The 17,236-nt window shown below is 34.6% G+C and overlaps 1 protein-coding gene across 2 annotated transcripts in view; it reads right to left on the bottom strand.

Annotated features, from left to right (window-relative positions):
- Positions 1-17,236, bottom strand: part of FRMD6 (FERM domain containing 6) — an 87,354-nt gene that overhangs the window by 40,467 nt on the left and 29,651 nt on the right. For both annotated transcript variants that reach the window (XM_081289392.1, XM_081289391.1), the window contains exon 2: positions 1,667-1,911. In XM_081289392.1, coding sequence (XP_081145518.1) covers positions 1,667-1,765 — 99 coding nt within the window. In that variant the 5' untranslated portion in view covers positions 1,766-1,911. The remainder of the gene's footprint in view (positions 1-1,666; positions 1,912-17,236) is intronic.

The following is a 17,236-nucleotide window of genomic DNA, read 5'->3' on the forward strand; positions in this document are numbered from 1 at the left end:
ATATATCCCATTGAATAAGAAGACAGACATGGAAGTGAGAGAAGTTTAGTAAGTACTTATGTTGCATGTCCTAGAATATGTATATTTTAAAAATCTAAAGAACATATTTCATATAACTGTATAAAAGAACTCAAACAGCATATTCACACGTATAATGGATTTTGAATTTATTTTGCCAGTACCTACACTGAAATGTTGCCAATTTTTATTAAATTTTAAAAACCAAATGCTACAAAAATAATAGCCTAACACTTTGCATATCCAAAATAACCTTAAGTATCCTGAGCAGGAATGCAGTTCATCACTAAAAACTCTGCCTAACAGATGATAAAAATCCAATAGGCAGGTTTAATGCTCAGACAATTCCTATGAGCAGAAATGAGGTTACATGGATAAATATAGAAACTGTTGATTTTTTAGGATAAATTCCAATCCAGAAATGTGCCTATAAAGCAGAACTTTTCCTATCTAAACCTTTTATTGATGCTATTTAAATGCCATATATATTCAGTATAACATTTAGAAATATTCCTTTATACAGCAATTGGGTTAAAAATAAAGTAGTATAAATGGAAAAATCTAATTCAAGGCATTGTATTAAGGCTATTTTCCCCTTAATTCCATCAGAATGCAATTAAGTAAATGAAAGATATGAAAGTGGATAATAGGGAGAGGGACTGAAAAATACTAGATATGCTACTGACCATAAGACTGTTTGACAGTCTCTATCTATCAAGGTCACATATGTTGATAAACCCTATGATTCACATATCCACTTGGGTATAAACCAGGAAATGTGTATGTATGTGCATACTCATCAAATGTTAACAGAAGTTTTATTTATAATAGTCTAAAATGTAAAATAACTCCACATCCATCAACAGTAGATGGATAAATAAATTGGGTATGCTCATACTATGGAATATTATACAACAATGAAAAGGAATTACTATCACATGAAATGGCATGGATGAATTTCACAGGTCAAATGTTCAGTGAAACATATCACATAATTTCAACTTCATGAAGATTGAAATAAGCAAAACTACTCTCTGGTGATAGAGACTGCAATAGTTATTACCCTTTAGAAAGAGGCTATTGACTAGAAGGGTCATAAAAGATCTTTCTAGGGTGCTGAAAATTTTTATCTCAAGCTGAGTTGTGGTCACAAGTTTATATACACTAGTAAAAATTCATTTAGCTGCACACTAAGATTTCTATACTTTGCAGTATGTAAATTATAACTCAGATATTTAGAGTTAAAAAATAGTATTATATTCCTCAATCCAGGTTAACTAAACAAGTTGACTCTGACTCACAAACTCACAAACTCTCAAAGTCATAAGTGATTACTTAGTGTCCAAAGGCACAGCCCATATACCTAGTCCTTAAAATTGGTTAGACTTTATATATTTCAAGAAAAATTATATTTCAATAAAAGTTTTAAAGTGGTGTTTGTTTTTGAATAGTTATGAAAATTCTCTAATTTGAAGACATCTGCACATAAGTCATAATGTAAGATTGTTCCTGTGTAGATTATTTAAAACCCCAGTTCTGCCATATTACTACTGGTCTCATTCTACATTGATTACACCTTGAACCAAGCCATAACATGAATGTGGTAGGAACACAATATTTAAACATTGCTTAAAATGGATCTACTCACATTTATGATGATGTTTAGAGATTCATCATCAGGAAGGAAAATACACACACTCCTGCGGTCTTGCATGACTCTGTTGTTATGGAAATTCAATTTGTTCATTGTGTTGTGAGCTCTCTAGTGGTCAGGGCTGAGCTCCGAGTCCTCAGCAATCGCTCAGGTTCCCAGCGCTCCAAAGCCAAACTCTTCTCCTCATCACACAGCTGACAGGAGAAGCATCATGCTGTCCGACTACGTAGGTTTCATAGCTGTAAAAAAGCCCAAAGGGAGGCCGGTGAATAAGGTTTTGAGTTGATGAAGATAGAGACAGGGAGGTGAGCAGAGCACAAGTACTATGTGGGTACAGGAACAGCATGTCTCAGGCAGGGGGCCTTGTTCAATACATGAAAAGTCACCAAAATGTCCTCTATATTTTGCCCACTAGCAGTTTTCAAACTTTCATTCACAGTCATCTATTAAATTCAAAGCCAACAAGCGCTTCACACATGCAAGGCAGTATTATGCACTATCATGCTCTTGGAAACAGATCTTTCCTTTGAGGAGTTCCTAGTCTCACAGGAAGATAACTAAGGGATGGGAAATCAAATGACAAAAAATAGCAGCAACAACAAAACCTCTCTTCCATTACTAGCAAAATAAATGTCTTGTCTCTTATATCACATTCACTCTTCAAAGACCATAGACTGGCTTCCACTTCCTTCACCTTACGAGCTCACTCTGCTAAGGAAATCAGACATCTTTAGACCATCAGGAGTAAAGTACAGGATTCACTTTACCAATTTACCATGGGTTTTAGGCCCTTCTTACAACTTTGTTGGTTCAGTTTTTATGATGCTGCTCTCTCATGATTCTCTAATTTGATAATTCAAACTTAATTTTCTCATTTCAGCAATCAATTAATACATAGAAATAATAAGACTGTATATATTAAACCACTATGTATTTTGGTTGCCTCTCCATCTCTATTCAGTTGAAAAAAGTTGTTTTTATTTTAAAAAAATTATATGATTTTGATGCATAAAATTTTATTTACAAGTAGTGAAAATTTAGTCTCCAACTTTCAATAATCAACTCTCAATTCTGTTTCATGTCTTATTGCCTTGGTAACACGTTATAGAGCAATTTTAAAAGTGGCAAATGTTTCCTACTTTTAATGAGGCTTACATATAATATTGCTAATAGAACATTATTCAAAAAAGATATGTTAAGATTAGTTGTCCTCTATATATGGGATTATTCCATGCCAACTTTTTAAAATAGGATGCAACAGAGAATTTCTAGGAAGGTGTTTTCAAAGAAACACAAATCAAACATAAATGAGATCATCTTGGCCTATTTGCTCTTTAAAGTTAAATGTCTATCTGCTATCAGCAAGAGGGGAGTGAATATATTAGCATAAGAAGTAAATATAATTTAGCATTCTTTTAAATTATAAATAAAATGGCATCTATAAAAGAATTAGTCAAAAGTAAATAAAAACAAATGGTAATCATATGCTGCATTTCCTCATTAGGAAAGGGACCAGAAGTCTGCTTAGAAATTCTACTCTTCTTTTTTTTATTATTTTTTTAATATTTATTTTTAGTTTTCAGTGGACACAACACCTTTATTTTATTTTTATGTGGTTCTTAGGATCAAACCCAGAGCCCCGCGCATGCCAGGTGAGCACGCTACCTCTTGAGCCACATCCCCTGCCCAAAATTCTACTCTTCTTAAAGGATTTGTGCAACTGTTCCACATTGGGTCAGCGCCATCATATCACCTCACTAGGTCGCTGGAGGTCAGCGTTACGGTTTTCTCCAGAATGGATGGTCAGCCATGTATTCTAGGACCACAATCTGATTCCAAAATCTAATCCCTCATCTAGAAAAATGCATGCTTTTCATACAACAGTTCCAAAGTACCAGTTGACAGGGTACAGTGTTGATTGTATAAGAGTCACCTGGGTGCTTTGTAATAGGTGCAGAATCTTGAGCACAGTGACATTGCTACTGACGTAGAATGTCCCAGGCCAGGTATTTCTTATGTGCAGCCACGTTTGAAAACCACCACTTCAGTTAATGGGAGCTACAGAGCATAGTGTTAGATATATTATCTTAGGGTATACATTGGGAAAATATCTTGGAAACAAAGAAATGGGATTAAGCAACATATGTGAATGATATCATATCATTACTGTAACATTCTTAACATTTCAAAGATATAAAACCTTAAAGAAGATCAAATTTGTGTACTCAGAACATTTTCCTAAAAAATGGTGATCTAGGGCAAACAAGTTTGTATACTACTGTATTCTATTTAGCCCTTTCCTAGAAATTCAGAAAATATTAAAGCCTCTGAGAAATCGTGCAGGCAACTTCTAATTTACTTCAGTATCTCTTAAACTTACTTGAGTACAGGAATATCCCCAAGGCATATCTATTAAGGACCTGTACAATGATACTCTTAGGCATATCATTTGAGAAATGCAGTTTTAAAATGATTTTTTTGTCAAATATTATGTTTCATGGAAAAAATATTCCCTGTACATTGGTATATTTCAATAGTTAGGCCTCCTCTTTACTGTATGAAATGTTTTCAAAAAAACAAAAGAAATTATAAGTTATGATTAAATGCCTATTATTTAAGCCAAACTTTTAAGTGATATTAACCCCAGTATAATTCTTCTTAGTTAAATCTATACTTCAAATTGAGTTAGTCATATAATTTTCCATTTCTAATTAAACCAATTAAAGCAGGGTATTTCCTACTGACCTACTTTCTAGGATTTAAAAGATAAACTGAGAAAAAAAATCTTCTGAAGTTTGGAATATTTCAAGAGCTTCATTAAAATAACTTGAAAGTTTCATTTGGGTACAACTTTTATTTTATGGTTTAAGTATGTAGCACAGAAGACGACTGGAAGATTGTTGAAGCAAATTTAATAAAAGCAGAGTTTAGAAGAGACAGTGCTATTTTACAGCTGTTTTTTGTTTGTTTGTTTTTTGCTTTGAAGGTAGAAAAAGCTCTGAAAGAGAAAGGATTAAGTTTTATTTTACCCAGGACAGCATTAAAACTGATTAAATGGTTCCATTGAAATAGCAAAATCACCATCTCTCCCACATATACCAGTAAAAAATTTAATCTTAAATGGGGCAGTGCCGGGGAAAAGAACTGACTAAATTTATATCAATTTGAATTGTACCCAGCAGCCTGTCAGAAAATGGCTACTTATACTTCATCCTCAGCTGAACCCCAACTCAGTGCCAGGAGGACACACTTCCTATTCCAAGGCAAATCTCTCACATCTGACATCTTATGACAGTGTGTTTATGGACAAACCATGTTGTCCTAATGTCATTTCTAGGCAACAAAAAAACAGCCTTAACAGTGATCAAGTCTTATCCTTCCATTTCATTAACAATTAATTTAAAAACAAAATACACTGAATATGAAATTCTCCACCTTGAATGTCCACCCATATAATATAGTCTTGTTTTGAATAGAGGCAAAAGAGGATTTTCAATTCTAGGGTTATCTCCCTAAAAAAGGGGGAAAAAGATGATAATTTGATAAGAGATTATTATAAGATAAGCCTAGTTAAGACATATCGAATCAATATACCTAACAAAAGCAAAGCAAAAAAATTCATTTGGAAAATTGGATTGCAGAGACCCCTATTTTCTAATTTAATTGTCACACATTTATAAAATCACTTACATATCTGTGTGATATATTTTATATAATGTTTATTTGCTGAAAAGCAAGACTACAAAAGCAATAGATGTTGCACCACCAAACTTTTTTGTCCTTGATACCTAAGAGTACACTCATGTCTACCTCAAGAGAATTTATAATGGATAACAGTATTAAGTATGTGAATATTGTAATACATTACTGTGGGTGAGATCATTTTGGAATAAATAGTATACTGTCTCTAATGTATGATAGTCTATCCTAAAAATGATATCCAAATGCCTCAGCTTTTTTTGGTTACTTATTTATTAATACAAAATATGTGCATTAAACACCTGCTGTAAGCTCTAAGCACACAGCACTAAACAAAATAAATACCCTGTTCTCATACAGACAATACATAATGATAATACATGCTATGAAGAAAAGTAAGTCCAGGATAGGTGAGAGAGATGATGGAGATATGAGAGTGGTGTGGATGCTACATCACATAGGGTAATCAGAGGAAGCATTTCTGATGGATCAATATCTGAACAGACACCTGAATTGAGGGGGTTATCATTTCCTTCCTTCTATCCATTCATCCATCCATTAATTTGTTAATTTCAAGAAAGAGTTTTCCAGGCAGTGAGAATGGTAAATGCTAAGGCTCACTTATTGTTCAAAATAGATGAAATAATAGTACTTATGATGGCTAATATTTACTACACATCATATACAAGGTATCTTACAACAGGGAGAGAGGGAGAAAGGGAGGGAGGGATGAAGGGAGGAGGGGGAGGGAGGGAGGGAGGGAGGGATGAAGGGAGGAGGGGGAGGGAGGGAGGGAGGGAGGGAGGGAGGGAGAGAGGAGAGAGAGAGAGAGAGAGAGAGAGAGAGAGAGAGAGAGAGAGAGAGAGAGAGAGTGTGTGTGTGTGTGTGTGTGTGTTTTAATCTCCAATGCACATATCCTCACTAAATGCTGGTTGTCTGGTTTACTACATATGTCTTTGGCCAATAAAGACTCTACAGTAGGCTTTCTTGACCTTAGTACTACTGTCATTTTGGGCCAAATATTCTTTGTGGTGAGGGGCTGTCCTGTGCACTATGGGATGTCCAGCAGTATCTTTGGCTTATACCCACAAAATGCCAGCAGCCTTTCTCTTACCAGTTTGGACAACCCACAAGGTCTGTAGACATTGCCAAAATCTGTCCTAGATGCTAAATTACCCATAATTGGGAACCAATGCTCTTTAAGTTTCTAGAGTCACCAGAGTCATTACAGGCTTCTTTTAACCACCTAGCTGAGTTTCTTTTTTTTTAAAGTAATAATATAGCTCTTCCTAAATACATATTTTCTAACTAAAAATCAATAATTGAATTCTAAAAACTCAAATACGAACCTTAAAAGTCAAATCTTTCAGCTTCTTATATGTGCATGGCCTCTGACTTTGGAATATCTTTGAAGTTTAGCCTTCTTGAAACTTAATTTTTTTAGTGTAGTGTGTTACTATACTTCTCACAGAAACATACTTCCATTATTACTAGACACTTGTTTCTAGAAGGTTCTATATCTTGATACTAATACATGAAAATATAAAAAGTTACGTGTAAATAACTGATACCTCATTTTCAATTTGCCTGTATGCTCTGTGTTATATGGATTTTTTTTCCATTTTAAAAGAAAGGTTCATTTACTCATAAGAGCCATTTGAGAACCACAGAACTATTTTTGTCACTTAATTTGAATAATAAAAAAATTAAACACTTTTGTGTCATGGCCCATTTTTTCAGTTATTGTTTTACCTAAGAAGAAAGTCACTGATATCTATCAACTATGTGGAGCCAAATGTTTTGGCAAGAACATCAGATTCTTTAGTGTCCTCTCTTTCCCATCTTCCAATCATTGTGTGGATAGATAAATGAAGCACTGTGGAAGGCCTAAGACCATTATTCATATGGTGATCCTCAGGTGTTTAGAGGCAATATGGACAAAATACAGATTAAGACAGACCAACCTCCCCCTAGAGTAAAACCTAGACCCTAATGTAGATTCCCCAAAGCTAACTGTATGGCCTTGAGCAAGTCATCTAATCTCTGAGACTGATTCTTCATCTATAAAATCCATACTAATGGCCTCCTAAGATTATTGGAAGAATTACATGAGACTTAATGAGTATTTTTAATGAGTATCATACATCGAGTTATTTGGGGGAAGGCATTGTTCACTGAAATATGAGTCATGAGTTTACAGGTAAAGAGAAGGAATGCCTACAACTAGGTAACAACAATTCATATCAGAAATATACACCTTAGAGCCAGATGCAACAATTGGGCTAAACTTTGGGAGGTCTATTTGGGGATAAAGTTAAGTGTATTATTGTTTGTAAATGGGTCAGTAACATTATATTAGGTGGTTACCCCTTTGAAATTTTATGTATAGAAAAAAGAAAAGATATGTGTGGGTATGTGGGTTCAAATGTGTGCTTGCTGACCAAAGGATCGAAGATAGAAGACATATGCTTTAACCTGCTTGGCACCACCTTTCCATTTGGAAGTACCATCCTAGAAGTTTCCAATGGGCTATAAATCATAGTATGTTCTCCAATCTGAAAGAGTGGAAAAGTAATATAGGGTAGGGATGTGATCTTGTGTTGGCCAAATGGGGTACTCCATTCTCCAACCACAAAGGATGATTTACTAGATGAAAATAAAACCTATGCAAAACCAGAATTTTTCCATGAAATTTGTATAAACATTGGGATGGAGAGGGCAAATTCTTTCTTTATATTGTTCTTTGTGAGAAGGATATAAGTCTAGAGCCTCAAGTAATCATCTTTGATAACACATTATAAGAACTTTCCTGAGAAGGATACCATCACAGAAGAAAGGAAAGCTCAGAATGAGTGCTGATTACATCATTTGAACCACTGCCTCTAGCTGTGTCCGAAGCCAGGAATCATCCATAGTAATTCCCATTTGGTGAGCCAATCAACTATCTTTGCTCCTAAACTAATTCTGGCACTTGCAACTGAGTAAGTCCTCCCTAATATAGTCCACCCAACAAGAAGCTGATTGCTTCATAATTCATTCATTTATTCACAAAATATGTACACCCACTGGCTGCACACCAATACCAATATTTACTTTTCTTGAAAAAAACTGCTCTGTATTAAAGTTTCTCTCCATTTTAAAAACAAAGCAGAATATTCACTATAATGAGTATGCATCATAAGCAGAAAAGATCTACAAAAGTAGAAAAAAGTCCAAGTAACTGAAAAATTTAGATGGTAGAGTTGTTGTGCAGACACTACCATTCTTTAAGAGCACCACATACAACAAGTAACTTATGTGAATAATGCATAAATGTTTTAAGGTAAACAAATCATGTTGGGCAGTTAATTCATAACTATAATTTTCAGCATTAAAGGAATACCTCCTCATCTTAAATATTAATGTGTGGGTATTAATCCAGTCTTATTAGAGACTATGATGTGTTTGTACAGATTTGTGCTGAATATACTTTTACTACATTGTCTGTAATAAATTATTGCAGCCATGAAAAAAAATGCCTTTTCTGAAAACAAAGTATCTGAAAAGGTAGATTGATACATAATTTGTGGATGTAGCTGCTAATAGTATTTTCATAGTAATTTTGGTAAAAATACATTAATTTGGGGCCTATTTATATATTTGATAAGGGAAAAATCATTAAGCTAATTATCAAATATAACCCAATAGAGACTGTAATCTGACTATAACACTGCACTGTAAGTGGCTATGTTGTTCACTTGAAAAGAAGGCTAGTTGTGGGATCAATGGAAAGGTTGAGATTGGAAAGAGGAAATGTAACAATCAGTAGTATAATGTGCTACTTAATAGCTTGGACTCTAGATCAGACTGCTTGGGTTTGAATTGCTTTGATATCACCTGGGTGTCTCAAGGCAAGTCTTTTTACTTCTTTGAGTCCATTTATCTTACCTTTGACATGAGATTGTTAAGAAGATTATTAAATGGGTTACTCATAAGTGACCCACTTAGAATAGACCTTGATAAATACTATCAAGATAAAGAACTGGCTTCATATCATGAAAAACAAGTAGAAGCTCTGCTTTTTGGTAATATGTAGTGGTTGTAATCTATCCATTTTGTCATCGAGCATAACTTGAGAAATCTTTTTTTCCTGTTGGTAGCTAATAGATTATTTCATTCTTGTAGAAATAAGATTTTATATACATTGAGGTTAAGAATTGAAAAGAACTTTCATATTTAAGTGGATTTAAGTTAATGTCAAGTACTACTCATCACACTCTAATAACTAAAATTATGTGGTGAGTCTTTGGCTATAGAAAAGGGAGAATAAGAAAGACAAGAACTTTATATTGCAATAAGGAGAAAAATTAGTGAAATTTATATATTCTCAAAAGCTATGGGAAACATTGTAAATCACTGCAACCAATATGGCTTTGTTTATAGTAAAGGTCATAAAGATGCTCATACCTTTCAACTCAATAATCCCACTCCTGGGGAATGTATAAAAAAATGATTCAAACAAAGCACATTACACTTCTGAACAAAAGTACTCAATGAAGTGTATTCCATCAAAGTAAAAACTGGAAAAACAATCTATACAGTCCAACAACAAGCAAATCATAGTATATCAAAAGTCACATAAAAAATTAAAAAAATACTTTTTTGAGTACATTCCCTTCAAATCACAGATACCTATGATAGCAAAAAATTATACTATTTTAGTATATATTTTAAAATATAAAGAAAGCCTCTAAATTTAGTAATAAGTGAGGAGAATTATTTTTTAAAAATTGCAAAATTCTCTTAGACTCTCACACTATTTCTAAATTGTGGCCCTTAGAGAGTTCATAATCTCTTCAAAGAGTCAAAATTAACACAGTAGAAAATGATGTAATTTTACTTTAAATTAAATATTAAATGATGTGGTAAGATGAAGGCTGTGGGATTTGAGAAAACAGGCTGAAACTTGGCAGGAATGCAGCATTCAGAAAAGATTTCATGAAGGGAGGAAACAACATATGTTGTGAGGAGAAGAAGAAAGAACTCCAAGAGTGGAAAGCAACAGACGTCAGGGCCTGGCGGAGAGGCGGGAGGGAGGCCCCAGCCCTGTGCGGGGTTCCTGTATGAACTCACAGACTGGACAGCTGAGACACCAATTTATGGGATGTTCTCCCGAAACGTAAGTCACTTTCTTTAGTACCTGGAGCGGCTTCTGATGAGACTCATCAGGACAGTTCACAAGTAGCATACACTTCCAAGTTTTGTTCTGTTACCTCTACCAATCACCTTCTATAGCTTTGGCAAAAGTTTTTCTGACTCCTACTCTCAAGTTTTTCCCTTCTTTGGCATTATTTTCTGGTATGACTATACTCATTTATTTACTTGATTACAGAGGCAACACAAAGGGTAATGATAATAGGAATATTTGGGAAAATTAAATCATTTTTCTTATATTAAAGATTAATAAGCATAATTCTGTTAACCAACTATTAAATGGCTTCCATCCTAAAGCCCATAATAGAAATCATGTGGATCTTTCAATATTTCAAAAAGCCTGATGGAATATTTACCTATGGTGATATCTCAATGGAAATTCAAAGATAATTCACTTAAATAGCATTCATAACATTTTTAAGTGCTTATTTTGATAACACATGCCAGAGTGAAAAAAATGAAAACAAATGACTTAATTTGTTTTGATAAGCCATCTTTCCAGACACAAAGACTGAAGAAGATAGGGGAGAAGAAGAATTTTAAAAATTAATGGTCCTCAATGATTGAAAGATTGAGGATGATTTAATTGCTACACATATATTTAAAAAATAATATTAGTAAGAAAAAATCCTTTCCTTCCCTCTAGACTACCTTTTTAATGGCTAACTCCTGCTTTATCCTTGTTGTGTTCTCACCTGGATTTTTAATGTTTTCTTGTCTCATTCCTTAAATCCATCCTACAAAGCTGCCATGGGACCTTCTTAAATTGTATATCTAACCTTATATATCACAGCCCTGCTTACATTCTTTAATGGTTCAGCACTTTCACAGGATAACTAAATGTCAAGGCATTGCAATCTTTCACCATCAGTCCCACTCCTCCTCAACATAACCATTTTCCAATTCATGTTTTGAATTACTACGATTCATTTCCTTGTGGTTTTCTCAACAAGTCCTGCTCTCATACTTCTCATGCTTTTGACCACACTGTTCCCTCTGCCTAGAATATCCTCCCTTGGGCATTGTCCCATCAACCCATCCACGTCCAAGAGAACAAAACATCTTCATTCTCCATGGACAATGCAAGGCACTGGTCTGAAGCATGCTTCCACATCCTGGGAGACGACTGGTGATTCCCCTGCGCCCTGTGGAGGACTTAAACCTCTTCCAGGACAGGTTCTGTCTGCATCTTTATGCCTCTCTAATGCCTAAGGTTGTACTGGCTCTGTATTAGGTATCCAGTAGGACTGGCTCAATAAATTGTTTATACTTATTCATCATAAATGTAAGTTCCTTAGCAATTAAGAGTAAAATTCTTTAAGATGTACTTTCCCACCCAGTGGGAATCACTATTGGTCACAGTTTCTTGAATATTTTCTGCAAGTTAGTTATAGGAGAAAAGATGCATTATTTCCCCAAAAATTTAGTGAACAAACAGTGAAAATGCTATTCTCCAACACTATCAAGACACATGTTTATAGAAAAGTCTCTGTGTCAGGTTAAGACAACTTATGTGAAAGTATACATACAAGAAGACATATTAGTTGGAATACACTAAGTCACAGGTACCCAAAATACCAAATTCAAACTTAGGACTCGGCAGCCAAAATGTCTGGATCTTACTCAGCTGGTTATATACTAAGCAAATAACCTTGTACAACTAGCTGTATGACCTTGGACAAGTTCCTTCATCTATCTCAGTTTTTATACATGTAAAATGAAAATAACAATAGTATGGAAGCACTACATAAATGTTAACTATTAGTAGTTAAATAGGACTAATAAAATGATATTAAGGAAGTTTAAAAGATAAAGTAACTTGGAGCCTAGAAGTAGAATAAATGGGCCCATAGGTGGTTTGATGTGATAGCTTACAATGTCATATAGGACTGGTTTCTTCCTGCACCTTGAAATCAGCTCCATCTTAAAGCTAACATTTCTCAGAGTTGCCAACCCAGCAGAACATAGAAGCAAGCAAGTAAATAATGTTGACACTCACTCTTATTGAATATCTTGGGTCACACAGCTTCCATCACTGGGTAGGAACAAGCCTACCTCTGGATCTGGAAGTGGGATCAACTTCCCCTGAAGTACATGAATAGCAAAATGAAAACCTGGGTACCTTTGAGAACTTGAGGAATGAGGGGAGATACCAGACAGGGAACCAACAAGAAGTATGAAGGCAATGTAAAATTCATGAATTTTAAACCAAAGAAATCTTATTTTCACAGCCATCTGTATTCAAAAGTCATATCAGGTTTAGCAACCAGGCACAAAAATTCCTTTCAACCAAGATGAATTTCTAGCATGACATCGCCAACAAAAAGTGCTGTTCTCAGGGAAAATCCTCTGACTTAGAAGCATCTGCTTCTAATTTCCACAATGAAATCTTTGATTCCTTCATTCATGGGACTTGCACACAATTCTCTCTGACACAGGAATTATAGTTTTGTAGATAATGATTTTGCTGTAAAGTTCTCATTATCTGGTAGCAATATATGGAATCTTAACATTATCTTTACTTATTTTCCCTCTGAAATACTCCCCCGCCCCAAAGAGCGTATAATTCCTTTAACGAAGATTAAACAAAACATTTAGAAAGTTTCTAGCATTCTTAGAACATTGTATAAGAATACTGTATATCATGAAAAATCTCCTATGAACAACAATAAAATATATAAGCTGGAAACAAAGAAGTCCATTGACAATACAATAAAAAGTACATTAAAAACATTCAGTAGTGACAACTAATGATCTACAGCTACACATTAAGTATGAATCTCAAAAACAATGTTGAGTTAAAAAAGCAAGTATCAGAAGTATATATATATATGATATAATTCTATTTCTGTGAACAGAAATTTCAAAAATAAGCAAAAACCAAAGAACAATTCATTTGGAGGCATTATAAATGTGATAAGACTCTAAAGAAAAGCAAAGGTATGATTAACCTCAAAATTATAACAGTGGTGCCGGATGGGGGTAGGAGAAGTATTCAGAAAGGGACAGGGAGCTTCGAAGACTCTAGAGAAACATTCTTCTTAAATTTGGTAGTAAATCCAATGGTGTCTTTTATCATTATTATTTCTTGAAATGCACATAAACATTAAAAACATTTTTTATTTGTATATTTCACAATCTCAGTAAGTAAAATAAATCAGAGGTATTGATGTTGATAATGCTGTAAATAATCACATACTGGTGGTTAAATTTTTTAAATGATACATAATGTAGAACAAGTATGAGATTCTGCTGTAACTGCCTATAGCTGCCTGTAACTGCTATAATGTTTCACATAAGAGGAATCCATTGAGTTCCTACACAGAGTGTACCATGTACTAATGTGATCATTATAAAATATTATTTCACCTACTACATGATTGCTTTCATGGCTCTGAAACTGTAAACAAACTTAGAGCTTTTAGTGTTATTAATTAATTTTTATGAGACAATTAGTTGACACATATATGGATTAATTTCTGAGTTTCTACCCATAACTCCATGGAAAACTTTCAAGGAAGTGTAATTAAATGAAAACTATATATTGAATCATATCTGAGAGATGACCTCATCCAGCTCCTTAATTTTATGGGTTAAAAAAAATTCAACGTCTTGAGAGAACAATATGGCCAATATTATCTGAGTCATTTGGGGGCCCAATGTATGCTTTTTCTTACAGGATCTTTTTTAGTTCTATTAAAAAACTCTAATGGTTAGAAAATAATTTAGTCTCTTTCATAAAGTTAATGATTTATATATTTAAATGAAAAGTTAAGAAATGTGCTAAAATGACTCAGAAAGTCAAATATACCAAGTGTTAATAAAACATGCATTTTACCCTGAAAACTAGAGAAAAAAATCTCTTCAGATCATATAAATCTTTCACCTTTCATTAAAGAAAAATTTTATGTAGCCTGAAAAAGACTTTGAAATGCTAGGAATCCAAGTTTTACCCTTATACAACACAAATTTCAGGGCTGAGATTATGTTATTCCTGAGACACACCCAAAGTAGTAGCACTGGCCACAGGCCATGCCCTCACTCACACAGTACACAAGCAGAATGGTGCAAAGTGAGACTCATGGGGCAAGTCATTCTTTACAGTAAAAGATCAAAAGCACAATCTATAGACTTCAAAGTAAAAAAAAAAAAAATCCCTCTGAACAATTCTAACAAGGCTTTCTACTACTACAAAAGTCCTTATTTAACACCCACTTTGGGGTTTTGCTATGAATACATAGGTTGCAGACAAAGTTGTCACATCCATTCAGAATTCTGATTGATAGTTTTAAAAGCACTTAAGATACAATGATAAAAGTGTTTATCTTATATATAGCTTCTTTATTATAGCTTCACAAAATACTTCCCATTGTCATTGTCATGTAGGGATTCAATCTCCAACTCATTAAAAGACACTTCTATCTTGACACAGACTTCATTAACTTGAGACCAACAATCCAATCTTTAAAAGCAACCCATTTCCCTAGGGTGTCATCAAATAATAGGCAAATCTACTCTGAGGAGACAGAGGTGTCTTGTGTTGTTCTGGAGACTATTGGTGGCTGGAGGGAGCATCACAGAAAATCAGGGCTGCACCCCTTATGTTTTTCCCAAAGAAAAACCACCTTACCTCAGCTTTAATCAGAAACTGTCTCTCTTACCTGTCATCCACTGCTCAGTTAATTGCCTTACCCTGCTTCTGAAAGATGACTACCACAGATTTGCCAGTTCCACCAAATGGCTATGATATGTGGATATCATTTTCCAATGGTACTTTACTGTGGAATAATATTCTATTTCCCATATGCCAATTTGCAGGTTTTATTTGTAAAACTCTTCTCAACTGGGGTTTTGAAATAAGCTACAGACTAAGTCAACTATTATCCATTTTTCTAAAAAAAAAAAAAAAAAAAAGACATAAAACCACATGGTGAACCTCTAGACTCTCTGGTATGTGAAGATGACAAAACTCTATAGTTCATCACTGAATAGCCTAGTAAATTCACCTCCTTTTGACAAACCAACTCAGTGGATTTTCTGGTTGTATGATGTGCATCCCCCTCCATATTGCCAAAAGAGAGCATTCCTTCTTATGGTAGTCATCCTGTGATGCTGTAAGAGACTTAAAGTCTGGTTTTTAAAGGGTGTGGAGGAAGGAAAATAGAATTATATGTTACCTTACACTAACAAGGTTAATCTTGCATGAAAAATAGAACCATACATCAACTCTGAAGGACAGAGTTTAAAAAAAAAAAAAAAACAGCCAAACAAACAAAAAACAGAAACCACCCTACCTCTGCTTGGCATTCTTCCCGCCCCCCCCCCCCCAATAAGGCTTTAATCACACCAGAAAGGTGACTTACTCCTGAAACTGACCCATAAACTTTTATCCTGGAGAAACTGGATGGGCAGCCTACTCCAAGGTTAGCCATCACTCATGGAAAGACCACCACTCAACACCAGTAGCACATTATAACTTTCTTACTCTCTTAACCTTACCCAAAGCAAAACTGTCTATTACCAAGAGCTGCCTTGGAATCATCTCATCTCTGTCCCAAAGACAAAAACAATCAAGTGGGACTTTTTTTTTTTTTTTTTGGGCTTTTTAAGTACTCATTAAGAGGAGTGTCTGGGGCTGGAGATGTAGATCAAAGGTAGAGCACTTGCCTAGTATGTGTGAAGTCCTGGGTTTGATCCTCAGCATCATAAAATTAATTAATCAAAGAGGAATGTCTATTTTCCTTTAGTGACCCTCACATTTAGAAGAACCAATTAAGAAAAGGTTGGGTAATGGATTTTGTACTAGGGAAATATGGGTGAGGATTCTTTTTAACAGATATAAGATTCACAAAACTGTGAATTATCTAGTTGCTTTTCACCTTCAATTTGGGTCTCAAGGGCTGAAGATGTAGCTGAATTGTAGAGTGCTTGTCTAGCATGTGTGAAACCCTGGATTCAATCCCCAGTACTGAAACAAACAAACCTTTAGGTCTCCAATATTCAGGAAATCAAATCTTGAAATTCCCTCTGCATAGTCTTTCCTTCAAAAGCATCTTCCAAGTGAATGGGATCTGTCTAGAGTTTAGAAATTATTTGTTCCAAGAGTATAAGATAGGACAGTTTCTTAAGCTGCCATTTACAGAACTGGAAATGACAAATGAGCTTTAAGTGATCCACTTTTGTTAATAAATTGATATTATAAAAGTAGTCCAATTCAGTCTTACCATGTCAATTGCACCACATACTCAAAACAACCTATAAACCATTTTCAATTGACAAGTGATTATTCTAGGGGAATCTACCTTAAAAATCAAGATAAACACTATATTCTACACAGTATTTCTTCCACTTTGAGGAGTTAAAAAAAATTACCTGTTAGAGCCAAGAACTCCCAGTTCTTGCCCATCAACTCAATCTCACTGAGTTGAAAAGGTGAAATTAAAGTCTGGTCGACAAGGGCAGTCAGAACTTGTAGGCAGCATAGATTACCAAAGAGGAAGCAGTGGCACCAGAGCAAGGTCCAAAGATCTACAAAGATTCCCTCAAATCACTGGCAAAGTACTGATCTAAACCTATGTGGAAAAAAAATGTTTTTCACAAGGTCAGGGAAAGAATCTTCAGAAAGCAAGAGTGCATACAATTCCTGGAGCTCACATAGATCTGGGAATGGTT

The sequence above is a fragment of the Spermophilus citellus genome (assembly GCF_964194105.1).
Source record: "Spermophilus citellus genome assembly, chromosome: 4".
Classification (NCBI taxonomy): Eukaryota; Metazoa; Chordata; class Mammalia; order Rodentia; family Sciuridae; genus Spermophilus; species Spermophilus citellus.